We start from the raw sequence: 12,550 nt of genomic DNA, 5'->3' as shown, positions 1-12,550 counted from the left end.
GCTTGCGCAGTAACTTAGCACCCTGAACACTCACTCTCACCTGAGGCATTTCCGCAAAAAGCTGAGCGAAGATGGAGCTGAACCGGGTGCACCGAGAGTGTAGGGTGGGTGGCATTGAAATAACGACAGTCGAACTTTTCAATAGCTCTCGTGATAAAAATAAATACTTTTATTGCTCTGGCTAAAAGTAAGATACAAATGACTTGGAGCTGATAAGAAAGCCTGTTGAATGAATGAATGAATGAACCCATCCATTATGAGGCTTGGACTTTGGCACTTTCCTGTAGTGGGGGAGAAATAATACTGACTCTGAAGGTGTGAGAAGGGGTTGTCACCAAGGCCTGGTGCTGCGACGTTCGTGCAGGTTTCGAATGAACCTGGCGTTGAACATGTCCCCACCCACTGTCCAGGACTGGGCTGGTGGGGCCTGGGCCTGTGGAGGAACCGTGCGCGTGGGCTCCTCCCTAGACCCATCCTGTGACGTGACCTGCTCCGCACTGGCAGACCTGGTAAGCGGGGAGATGGACAGGGGGTTACAGGGCACTAAAGTGAGCATTAAGATTGCAGACTCTTCAAAGTCTTAGATGCCAAGTTTTAATGTAGAGGACACATGATGGGTATGAGGTAGAACCATTAGTGCTATACCCAAATCTAAAACCCCTCAGAGAATGCCAAAAGTACCAGAGCTGACCCTTTGGGGAAAGAGGCTTGCAGAATGTTAGGTAGAAGGAATTGTGGGAGGAGCTGGTGTCCAGTTCATAGAGTAAGATTTAGGAGGAGGCAGTGGCTGAGACTGATGTTAGGAAAGGAGTCAAGGTGGTGGGAGGCTGTTAAGGGAGGGGTTTAGACCTCACCTATTCTCTGTTTCCTGTTCCCCCTGCTTCCAATCCTGGTTGCCTACGGAAATACCAGGCATGTGTGTGGGAAGGCTGGGGGAGATAGTGACTGTGGCCTACCTGATTTGAGGGTAAGGAGGAACAAATACTTACCTGCACTGGGGGGTGAGGAATTCAACCCCCCATGGCGGCTGTAGCAGCAGCTTTGGGCCACCAGCCCTGGGGGAGTCCCCCTGTAGAAGAAACGGGAGATGATGGGGAAGAGGCTACAGGATGAAAGATGGGTGGGTATGGAGGAATCAGAGGAGAGGAACAGGACAGGAACAGAGAGAAGGGGACAATTATTATTCCTAAGGGGTTCTAATCTAAGCTGAGCTCCCAAAAAAGAGGGGGAGCTCATTATATACCCCAAGATTTTCTGGAGCAATCCTGATTTGTTGCTTTATTTCTGGCTGAGGTAAGGTGTTAAATGTATGGCTAAATGTGATCCAAATCGTAAGAACAGACTCACATATAGGCAAAAAGGAATTTGTAGGACCAGGTGCCCTGATATTTCGCTCAGAAAACATGGTTACCCCAAGTATAACATATCTCAGACCAGAGGGAAATAGGGAGTTACAAGGCCAAATTTAGGAGGAAAAGGAAAGTAGCCTCGGGAATAGGGTGACAGACTGTGTTGGACTCTCAGTGGAGGTAAGGGAGAGAGATCCAAGGGCACAGGGAGGCACACGTCAGGCAATCACAGACCGGGAAGAGGAATCGAGAGATGTTGGTAAGTCTTGACATCTCAGAAAGGGCTGGCCTAGGGTAAGGGGTAGAAGTCACTAGGGAGAACTAGAGGTTCCTGGAGGGCCTGGGGAGTAGGTAGAGAAGCCTACACAGAGGGATCCAGCAACTACATGAGAGGAAACACAAGACTCCGCAGAAGAACCAGCAATGAAGATGGATGTGGGCAGAAACCAGATCCTGGAAAGGGAGCTCTGAGGCTCCGTGGTAAAAGATCTGCAGACCTCAGAAGTGAAGAAAATGAGAGGGATAGAAGTTCTGAGATCCCAGGAAAATACGGGGTAATGCACAAACGAGGCTGACACCTTAAGTTTGTTTTCTTGTGTGTGGTTCTTTTTTTTTTCACTGAAAATGTCAATTTAGAAAATGCAAAGGAATTCACACTTTATTCAGACAACACTGAGTGGAAGAAGAAAAAGGAGGAGTGAGTGGGGGGAGGGGAGATCCGGCTCCCAAGGATTTGAGGGAACACAGCGAGGGTACCTGATCTACCACACATTCAGAGGGTAGGGAGGGGAGGATCTAACTATACCCTGGGCACAGAGCAGGGAAGGAGGTTCTTGCTACAGAGGAAAGGAGAGAGGAAGGCCAGAGGAAGCATGGTCTCTCATCTCAAGACCGTTTCAAAAGACACAAATATATTAGCATCTAGCTTCCAGGGAAGGATGGTGTGACAGGGGATTCCAGGATCTAATAGATCCTTGGCTTATTTTCTGAAAAATGGCTAAGAGTGATCCTGGGGTGCTTGCTGGGATCTACTGCCAAAAACCAAACTCCCTCAGAGACTCTGGATCTGGAGGAAGTGGTGGTGTAACCAGTCTCCTTTAGAGACCCCAAAGCAACGTCGATTTGGGATTTCCTGACACACAAAACACGTGGAAATTAAGAGTCTGGCAATGTTGAGTGGATCCCTTTGGAGAGATGGTAAGTCCCTGTCCTACTTAACTGGACTGCTCTGAAGCAGAGCCCACTCATTGGCTGGCATTGGCAGGCCCAAACGGCAAGCGTGGCAGGCAGCACGAAGCAGTGTTAGAGCCACCAACAGACACTACAGTGGGGAAATATGGGGTTTATTCCATGGGTGAGACTCCTTAAAAGGTTTCCCTCGCAGAGGAAGCCGTTGGACCTTCCATGGTATTCTAGAGTGACAGCAAGCAAGAGTGCTTCTCTAGAAAATGAGTATGAGCCACCCAACCAAGGGGGCTGGCAACAGATCAGGCTGTCTGTGGGGAGAGTATTCAGAGCCCAAGTTAGGTGAGAAGGGGTGATTTCCGTGGTAAGAAAAGCTACAAAGTGTTAGGCCATTTGGGACCCTGACAACCCAGTTGTCCAAAAAAAGGAGGAAGAGGGAATCCTGTGGGCTCTGTTAGCTTCCACTGGGTCCTAGAGGATGCAATAGAAGAAGGGGTCTGAGGTTCTCAGGGAGGGGGTCTCCTGGGGAGGCGAGAGGGTGGCTGTCAGTATCGACTTTCATCAGAGCGGGGGAGGGAGCTGTGGAAGGATGTTATGGGTGGGAGGTAGGGAGAGGGAAAATGGGGGAGAGAGAAAAACAGAGAAGTCAGAGGTGAGGAGAAAGCTAGGGAAAGAAAGAAAGGAGATGCCCATTCCCTGCTGCTGAGATGGGCTCTTGGCTCACAAGGCACTGACACGGGGCCAGTGGCTCCCCAAGTGGCTGTGTCGGAGACATGCCGCTAGCAAATGTTAAGCCAAGATCTCCCGAATCTCAGAAGACTCAGTTTCCCCTTCCCAGTGGATCGCTGTGTTCTTCCTGCCCTTCCACTCAAATCTCACATGAAAACTAGGGTCCCTAGGCTCCATATAAAGTCTTGTTCTGCTCCTTCGCTGTAATTTTTTTCCAGATCACGTCCATGAATATTTTTCTTGAAAGGTTTCAGGACTCCTCAATCCCCCTATCTTATTGTTCCACATCTCTGATGGATTCAAATTGCCCTTTGCCATTTCTAACATCCTCTGTGACACTCCTGAGGGTCCCTAGCCCCCCAAGTCCTATTACCTGGTGCGGCGACGTTGGGCTGGGCTGCCCCCAGGGTCAGCAGCCAGCAGAAGACGGGCGGTGGGGTGCGGGGGGCAGAGGCGCAGGGAACGCAGCAACTCCTGCTCTGGCACGAAGGGGCGGAGGGGACCCCGTTCTGGCGAGTTTCCCAGGCTGCTGGAGCGAGGGGGTGGGTGAGCTGGAGGCGTGGCACGGCGAGGGGCTCTATTTAGGGGCCAAGGAGGCTCCACAGCTACTTTCAGAACTGGGGAGAGAGAATGAAGAGCAAGACAGAGAAGAAGAAAATGGAGAGGGAAAGAAGAGAGAGTCATGACAGCAAAGATTAGGGTAGCAAAAAGAGAAATCAGCCTTTGGAGAGAAGGAATCCTTGCCCTGCATCCCCCCAAGCATTCTCTTCCCTTGAGTTAAGGTCCCCCAGGCCCATTCACCCTATCCCGGCCCCTCTTACATTCTCGGTCACTAGAGGAGTATGGCTTGATGTCTCCCTCTGCTCTCTTGGGTGGCAGCTTCCTTGGTGGAGCTAGTGGGGGAGGGGACGCAGGCAAGGCAAGCGTTAGGAGACGTACTCTGCACCCCTCCTCCCAGCCGCTACCCCCACAACCCCAAACCTCTGCTCCCTGACACCACAGTTCCTGCCATGGTCAAAGCAGCGCATGGCAATGCCAGCACACCAAAAGGGGACTTGGGGGCAATGCCGGAGCACTTTCGAGGAGAGCCAGAAGGAGCAGGCCAAACACAGTAAGGGAGAGAGATCCAAGGGGAGACTCTGGGGCCTGGGAACGCAGGAGAAGGCAGCCAGGGGGCGCGAGGTCTTACTGTCGGCGAGCTGTCAGGCCCCCCTGGGGTTCTGGGGCCGTGCAATGGTCCCAGCCGGGCCAGCGAGGACCCCGGGTTCCTCTAGATGAGATGGACAAAGCCCTTGGTTAAGCAGGAATTGCTCTGGAGAGGTCAGGGGAGGTTGTGGTGGGGCAGAACCTCTCCTTCCTCTGCAAAGATGGGAAGAGACTGAAGTTTGATTAAGTTAAAAAAAAAAAAAGGGTGAGGAGAGAATGTGGACATCTGAGAAAGGGCTGCCAGAATAAACGGGAGGCTGGCGTGCTGTCCCAAGCGCAGCCTCCCTGTCCTCGCTTCTCCACTTGCTCTCCCTTCCCTCGCCAGAGCTTCTCCCTCATCGGCGCACGAGAGGAGAGAGAGAGAGAGAGAGAGAGAGGGAGAGAGAGAGAGAGGGAGAGAGAGAGAGAGAGAGGGAGAGAGAGGGAGAGAGGGAGAGAGAGAGAGAGGGAGAGAGAGAGAGAGAGACTGCTCAGCGAAGGCGCCCCGGGCCTGCGTCCTCGCCGCCCTGGCCGCTGTCACCGCCCTGGCCGGCGGGAGCCAGACGGGAGAAGCCTTGAAACCAACGCGAGTCGCGGACGCGAAGGGCCTCTCTGAGCCCGACATGGTGATGCTCGTAACTGGGACAGACTGTTCTTTGGGTGGAGGTGAACGACTCCGTTTCCTGGCCACAGGGGAGGTGGAAGCTAGCCCGAAAGCCAGCTCAGGAAGGGGCTCTGTGCCAGCGAACACCGCACGGCCGGCAGGAGGACGTGCCGCTCCCCCTTCGTAAGGTGACTGCAGAGAGGAAGAGGAAGAGTGGGGCTCGGACTGGGGGTGGGTGAGCGTGTGTGTGAGTGTGTGAGATGGGGAACCTGAGCAGCATTTCAGTGCCTTCTAGGTTTGGTTTCTCCGAATCAAGTTCATCATTTTGTTGGAAGTTTTATAAATTTCAAGCATTATCTTCTAAACCTAATATTTAAACTTTGGGCTGCTCATGTCACCATCCTATGACACGGAAATGGAAGGGCTGTCTGTACTTGCCTGTCCCTCAGTGGTTGACAGAAAGTCAGGAATTAAAAAGGAACGTGACTCTGGCCTACTTGGATGGGACTGAACTAGCAAGAGGCTCCGCCGACCTCAGCTGTCACACAGGCCCTGACGAGCGTGCTCACTGAAAGTCTTGCCAAGTATAAAATTCACCGAGCTCCCATGAGGGCAAAGGCAAACAAGTGCGACTGCTGGAGACTTGTGTTGCCTTAGAATTTTCCCCAATTCACTGGTGGCCCTGCACTGCTGTGGCCTCTAGAGCAGCGAGCCGGCACTGCGCTGCGGCTGCACCCTTCCAGGCGGCTTTACCGGCGGGCGTGGGACCGGCCGAGGCAGCACGGGAGTGTCGAGTTGCCCTCAGAGAGGGAGTAGGGGGCCCTGTGAGGAAGGAAGGGGTGGCGCCCCTCAGTGAGGGGCCAGTGGGACCAAAAGTCCACCTCTTTCCTTCCCCTCACTTCAACTACACCATCAGCGCAAGGTAAGAGCACTTACGATGTTGATGGGCAAAGAAGCCTTCAAAGATCACAAAGTTGTTCACCTAGAAGATGAAACAAAATACAATCCTGCATCACTTAATGACGGGGATATGTTCTCAGAAATGTGGTGTCAGGCGATTTTGTCATTGCGGGAACATCCTAGAGCGTACGCACACAAACCTAGATGGCATGGCCTACTACACGCCTCGGCTACGTGGTTTCAGCCTATTGCTCCTCGGCTACAAGCCTACACAGCACGTTACTGCACTGAGTACTGTAGGCAGCTGTAACACAATGACAAGTATTGTGTATCTAAACATAGAAAAGCTATAGTAAAAATATGTTATTATAAACGCATGAATACAATGTAGTATATCCATTAAATGGAATATTATTCAGCCATAAAAGGGGATGAAGTACTGATATATACCACAACATGGATAAACCCTAAAAACATAAGCTAAGTGAAAGAAGCCAGGGACAACAAAAGGCCACATGTTGTATGATTTCATGTATATGAACTATCTAAAATAAGCAAATTCAGCCAGGCGCAGTGGCTCACACCTGTAATCCTAGCACTCTGAGAGGCTGAGGTGGGAGGATTGCTTGAGCTCAGGAGTTTGAGACCAGCCTGAGCAAGAGTGAGACCCCATATCTCTACTAGAAATAGAAAGCTTAACCAGGCATTGTGGCTTGCACCTGTAGTCCCAGCTACTTAGGAGGCTGAGGCAGGAAGATCACTTGAGCCCAGGAGTTTGAGGTTGCTGTGAGCTATGATGACAATGATGCCACTGCACTCTACCCAGGGCAACAGAGCAAGACTCTGTCTCAAAAAATTAAAATAAAATAAGCAAATCCATATAGACAGATCAGTGTTTGCGAGGCTGGAGGAAGGGGAACACGGATGATTGCTTAATGAGTAAGAGGGGATGTTTTTGGTAGTTAAAATGGTGAATTTTATCTCAAAAAACAAAAATAAAAACAAAAAACCCAGACCCTGCTTTTAAGGTCTCCTAGGACTCAGGCTAATGGAGTCATGGTAAACAAAATTTCAGGAAAAGATGAGACATTCAAAATGATCAAAACAAAACATATTAGCAAAGTTAACAGTTTAAGTATACAAATACTGAGAAAAATTAATTCAGCAGGGTTCAAATGGGTGGGGCTAGTCAAGGGGAGACATGCTAGAGTCCAGGATACTACTTCAACAACTAGTAACTATTAATTTTAGACTTAATCTACTATATTATCACATTCAATTTGGCCTTCGCAATATTTATTTATTTATTTATTTATTTATTTATGAGACAGGGTCTTGCTCTGTTGCCCAGGCTGGGGTGCAGTGGCACAATCATAGCTCACTGCAGCCTTGAATTCCTGGGCTCAAGTGATCCTCCTGCCTCAGCCTCCCAAGTAGCAAGGACTATAGGCGTGAGCCACTATGCCTGGTTAATTTTTAAATTTTTTGTAGAGACAGGGTCTTGCTGTGTCACCCAGGCTGGTCTTGAACTCCTGGCCTCAAGTGATCCTCCTGCCTCGGCCTTGAAAGTGCTGAGCCACAATGCTCCAGGCTTGATTCTTGCTGTGGTGTTTCAGCCAGGAATAGTAGGCTATGGGTTCAAATCCAGACTCCACCACTTATTAGCTGCGTGAACTTGGTCAAGTCACTGGTTTTCATAAGCCCAAAATAGGGTTAACAGTAGTACCTACCTCAAAGAGATGTGCAAAGATCCACTGAGATGATGCATATATACCACACAGAGCTCAAGGAACTCAACAGAGCTCATGAAACGTCAAAGAGTTCATGAAACCACACAGAGCTCACGAAACATCATTTGTTCTTATTTACACCCTACACTGCTCTGATCTTACACGTTAACTGGGTAATGTGTTTGATGTTAAATACCGTGTGCCTTCTAATGCTCTCTGCTACTTCTTAATGGAAAAACGTACTGTGGGAGGAAGACCCAGCCTATCTCTTGCCTTGACCTTACTGTAACGTCTACGAACCCACCCTCCTCCTCCCGCAGCAAGCACGCGCCCAGCCCTCCAGCCACACCACACTGCTTGCAGTGCCCGGAAAGGTGGTTTACTACCTCTCTGCCTTTGCTTATACTGGTTCCTCTATATGAAATACAATTCAGCCTACCCCACTTTGTCCACCTGACAAATACTCACCTTTTAAGATTAAACATAGGTTGAGCCTTTCTTACCCAACCCCAGCCCAAGGTAGCACTCACCACCATAGCCTTAGGCTTCCTCTGTAATCGTCTGCCAAATTGTGTTTCAACAGATTAACCGTCCATGCTCCTATCCAAGGCTAACTTGCCAACCAAATCTCAACCCGTCCTGCCCACTCAACGACATTGCTTCAGCAATTCTCCCCACTTTCTGGGACATCAAATTTTCTCTCTCCTGAATCATTGTTACGTTGTTAGTTCTTCTCTCTGAAAAGGATCAACCCTCTCTTGATCTACTTCCCCCTCTAGCTTTTGCTCTATTTCTTTTCCCCTTAAAGCAGCCTTTAAAACAGTGGCCTATTCTTGCGTTCTCCTGTTCCGAGCTTCTCATTCTCCTAGACCCACCCCATCTAGGCGTCCACCCGCTGCTGCACCAAAACTGCTGGTCAAGATCACATGTGGCCTGAGGCAGCTAAATCCAATGGTCACTTCCCAGACCTTTCTTAGCTCACCGATTAGCAGCATTTGACCCAATAAACCATTACTTCCTCCTGGAAACACTTTCTTCAGTGGCCTTCCAAGTCACCTTTTAGGTTTTCATTTACGTCACTAGGCACTCTTCGGTCGCATTTACTGGTTCCTCCGCTCCTCTCTCGCTTCTGCCCCCACCCCCCACTGCCCCCAGGACCAGCAGGCAAGAACTCTTTCATTTCTTAAAGAGGGCCCAAAGGCTCAAGTCCTTGGGCCACTTCTCTATACTCTTCCTTTGGTGATCTCATCCTGCCTCATTGCTTTAAATACCACTCTCCACAGCAAACCTCCTCCCCGATCTCCAGGGAAGCGCCCAACTGCCTCCTCAACCTGGACATGCCACAGGCATCTCCAGTTAACATACTTAACAGGCACTCCTAATATTTCCCCCAAAGCTCATCTACCACAATGTCAGTTAATGCAACTTCATCCTTCCAGCTGCTCAGGCTTTGCGGTCATTCTAAACTCTCTTTCTCCACATACCATCTACCAGGACATCTTATTTGCTTTACCTTCAAAACATTTAAAATCTAGCCACTCCTTACCATCTCTACTGCTACCACTTTGGTCTCAGCTGCCACCATTTTTCTTCAGGATTATTGCTTCCTAACTAGTCTACTTGCTTCTACCCTTGCTCCCCTACTGCCTGTTCTTAACACAGCAGCCAAACTGAGCTTGTTAGAAAAAAAACAAGATCATAGCCAAAGTGATCTTGTTCTTCACTTAGAGTAAAAGCCAAAGTCTCTTCAGTAGCCTATAAGGCCCCAAATGTCCTTCCTTCCCCATTACCTTCTCTGATCTCATCTCCCACACTGCCCCTCACTCATGCTGCTCCAGCCCCATCAGCCGGTTCGCTCTTGTAGGGACACTCCCACCTCACGGCCTTTGCATTAGCCATTCTCTGAATCGAGGATGCTGTCCCTCCAGATATTATTAATGCTTGGCTCTTATTCTCACTTCCTGTCGGTTATTGCTCAAATGAACTTGTCAGTGAGGCCCTCCCTGACTATCTCATTTCAACCTGCGATCTCACACATGCCCATCCCCACCTTGCCTCTCCCGAGTCCTTTTCACTTGATCTCATTTTTCCAGAGCATTTATTATTAACCATAGTACATACTTCATTTATTGTGTTTGTCTGTCTCCCCAGCTAGAATATAAGCTCCACAAAGGCAGGGACTTTTCTTTGTTTTATTGAGTAAAGTATTCCTAGTACCCAGAACAGTGCCAAGCACTCAATAAATATTTGTTGAATGATTAGGATACCATGAGTAACATTTTACTACACTTACTTATAAACAAGACGACTTTGCCCATATTAGACCAAAGCTCCCTAAGGGCATGGAATGTATATTATTCTGGACTCTTAAGAAATATTGACTGTGGGAGGCCGAGGCAGGCGGATCGCTCAAGGTTAGGAGTTCGAGACCAGCCTGAGCAAGAGTGAGACTCCTGTCTCTACTAAAAAATAGAAAGAAATTACCTGGACAACTAAAAATATATACAGAGAAAATTAGCCGGGCATGGTGGCACATGCCTGTAGTCCCAGCTACTCAGGAGGCTGAGGCAGTAGGATCACTTGAGCCCAGGAGTTAGAGGTTGCAGTGAGTGAGGCTGATGCCACAGCACTCTAGCCTGGGCAACAGAGTGACACTCTGTCTCAAAAAAAAAAAAAAGAAAAGAAAAGAAATATTGACTGACTAAATGAGTAATGGCGTTGAAAGCAAGGAGGTGAAAAATGAGCTAGCTGTGTTTGGGTTGAAAATGAGGTATAGGAGAGACAACCTATGCTAAAGAATCAAAATAGATGAGAGAGAAATGACTGCAGGATGAAGTATGAGAGAAAGAGCTTAGTTGTATAAAATGAAATCGGTGTGATGAGGAATAAGGAACTTTCTGAAGTTGCAATTTCTTTGCCCCAGATAAGAAATAAATTCAATAGGAATGTACAATGGAGATCTACCCTTTGGAACCTCTAACCTGTGGGACTGTGGTCTCCAGGTTGTAGTGCTTATTCAGAAATTTCAGCAGCTTCTGTGATGGTCGGTCAATGGCCAGTTGGTGTGGTTCAACTCGCTCCTTCTGCAGGGAACAGGAGACTCGGGGTAGGAGGAAGTATGGGGAGAGCATGACAACAGGAACCCAGGCTTCTGAAGGGCTCAGAGCAAAGCCTTTGGTCCCTATTTTGGGTGGACCAGTGAAGAGACAAGTGATACCTGCAACATATACTGGAAGAGTTCTCGCCCATGGCCATGGCGTTGCACAGACTCATGGATGTAAAAGTCCAGGATGCAAAGTGGTTCAACCTCATTATGAGCCTCACGATCATCCTAAGAGGTAAACAATAACTATCTTTTAGGACCCAGGCATCTTTGCTGCCCCCTAACCTCCAGCACATACGAACTCTCAGCTTCCAGTAACACTCACCAGTACAAAGAGCTTCTTGTATCCAACTTTGAGGAAACCAATAATGGCTCCTTTTCCAGCCCTGTAAGATGGGGAAAATAAAGGACAAGCTAGTGGCAGCTATCTGGAAGAGGCAGAGTCAAAGATGCCAGGAGGGCTGAGAGAGGAAGGAATTAAGTAGGGGATGGAAGAGCATTTGGCACTCACGGTCGGGCTGAAGTGTCTTTGAGCACATAAATAACATGGCGGTTACTCTGCATCCTCGATGCACTGGTGATGGGAGCGGAAAGATGCTGAGCCTGCCAGGAAGATGAAGACAGACTGTGCATGTCCCTCCAAAGGACCTAGGCCTCCTTTATTGACCATCCCCACAGAGGTCCCCCACTTTACTTCATCTAAAGACTCCCCAATACCTTGGCAGATGCCTTGCCCAGTTCATCTACAATTGTCATAATTTGCTGCTGCAGATCAACACTATAGAAAGAAAGAAGAGAAAGAGTCAGATACTGAATCGGAGGGTCCTAGGCAGTCACTCCTGGGAACCTGGGCCACAACTCCAACCCAGGTTCCACACTAAGGCCCTCTGCCTTTGCCTGGGAGTCTTCCGCTCTGATTTCCCACCCCATCCCTCTGGAACCCAAACTTCTGTCACACCTTTCAAGGTGGTATACTCCCTCCTGCCTTAAGGTTATTGTGGGGAAGCAGGAAGGCTGGGTCAACCACATCCTTTGGCTGGGACCACATTTTGGGCCAAGGGGTGAAAGCTCAGACCCAAGCACTGCTCAACCCCACTAGGTCTAGGGTCAGAGGTCACCAAAAGGGCGAGCCAGGACATCATAACGAACGGGTCAGTAGTCAGTGAGAAGGGGGCGTGGTTCCTGGGCCAGGTTTGGAGAGGCACCAGGAGAGAAGGGCCATAGGTCGGGTTTGAGATGTCACCGAGCCGACGTTGTGGTTCCGGGTCGGCGGGCCGGGGGCCGCAGGTGCTGGTCCAGCACTGTGATCCGCTCCGGGAGCAGCGCGTCCACATCGAACGGGAACTCCATGGCCCATTGTGCGCGGCCGGACCCGCCCCGCACGACGTCACTTCCGCCCCTCCCCTCGCCCTTCGGAGTCTTTCCCTCCAGCAGCCCCGCCCATAGACCCTGCCCCTAGCGTTCTGGCAGCCCGCCTGGCCTAGGGACCTCGGTCTCCTCACCGAAGCAGCCGTCCCTTCAGCAACGCCACCCCTCCCGTCCGCCCCGCCCCCGCCATGGCAGTGGGCGCCATGGCAACGCACTTTTCCTGGGCCCACTCTCCCACAGTTTAGCCACTCGGCGAACAGCCAGCTGGCCACGGAGTGAACAGTGTGTGGGGCGCTGGAGCCCAGAAAGGCCATCATGATAAAATGGCACAACTTCCCATCCCGGTGTCTGGTCCCAGGAGTCACTGGCAGGGCTGCCTTAAGCATGACCACTGCTC

General features: G+C 50.0%; 1 protein-coding gene across 12 annotated transcripts; it reads right to left on the bottom strand.

The window, feature by feature from the left end:
- Window positions 1–146: 146 nt before the first annotated feature.
- On the bottom strand, window positions 147–12,174 carry ATAT1 (alpha tubulin acetyltransferase 1). 12 transcript variants are annotated; one of them, XM_045541548.1, is made up of 13 exons: window positions 12,029–12,174; window positions 11,503–11,563; window positions 11,297–11,388; window positions 11,111–11,171; window positions 10,900–11,013; window positions 10,664–10,765; window positions 5,989–6,034; window positions 5,806–5,874; window positions 4,085–4,156; window positions 3,637–3,880; window positions 990–1,102; window positions 855–897; window positions 147–506 (listed from the first exon to the last, which is right to left on the bottom strand). In XM_045541548.1, exons 1-13 carry the CDS (start codon window positions 12,133–12,135, stop codon window positions 332–334), a joined length of 1,299 nt encoding a protein of 432 aa, XP_045397504.1. In that variant the 5' UTR covers window positions 12,136–12,174; the 3' UTR covers window positions 147–331. The 12 variants fall into 12 exon arrangements, with proteins under 12 accessions (XP_045397504.1, XP_045397505.1, XP_045397508.1 ...); XM_045541549.1 differs by having other exon boundaries at window positions 990–1,069; XM_045541552.1 differs by having other exon boundaries at window positions 990–1,069; window positions 11,744–12,147.
- Between the last annotated feature and the right edge of the window lie 376 nt (window positions 12,175–12,550).

The sequence above is a fragment of the Lemur catta genome, chromosome 2, assembly GCF_020740605.2.
Source record: "Lemur catta isolate mLemCat1 chromosome 2, mLemCat1.pri, whole genome shotgun sequence".
In the NCBI taxonomy this organism is placed as follows: Eukaryota; Metazoa; Chordata; class Mammalia; order Primates; family Lemuridae; genus Lemur; species Lemur catta.
Note: the sequence above shows the minus strand (reverse complement) of the source record. Positions and strands in the feature narration are given on the sequence as shown.

Bases quoted from the DNA above. Each gene is read 5' to 3' on its own strand.
- ATAT1 (XM_045541548.1), bottom strand. From the start codon at position 12,135: ATGGAGTTCCCGTTCGATGTGGACGCGCTGCTCCCGGAGCGGATCACA. The intron at 11,564-12,028 runs GTGACATCTCAA...TTCTTTCTATAG, and splicing joins GGAACCACAACGTCGGCTCG to TGTTGATCTGCAGCAGCAAA. The intron at 4,157-5,805 runs GTAAAGCCGCCT...CTCCCCCACTAG, and splicing joins GGCCGGTCCCACGCCCGCCG to CTCCACCAAGGAAGCTGCCA.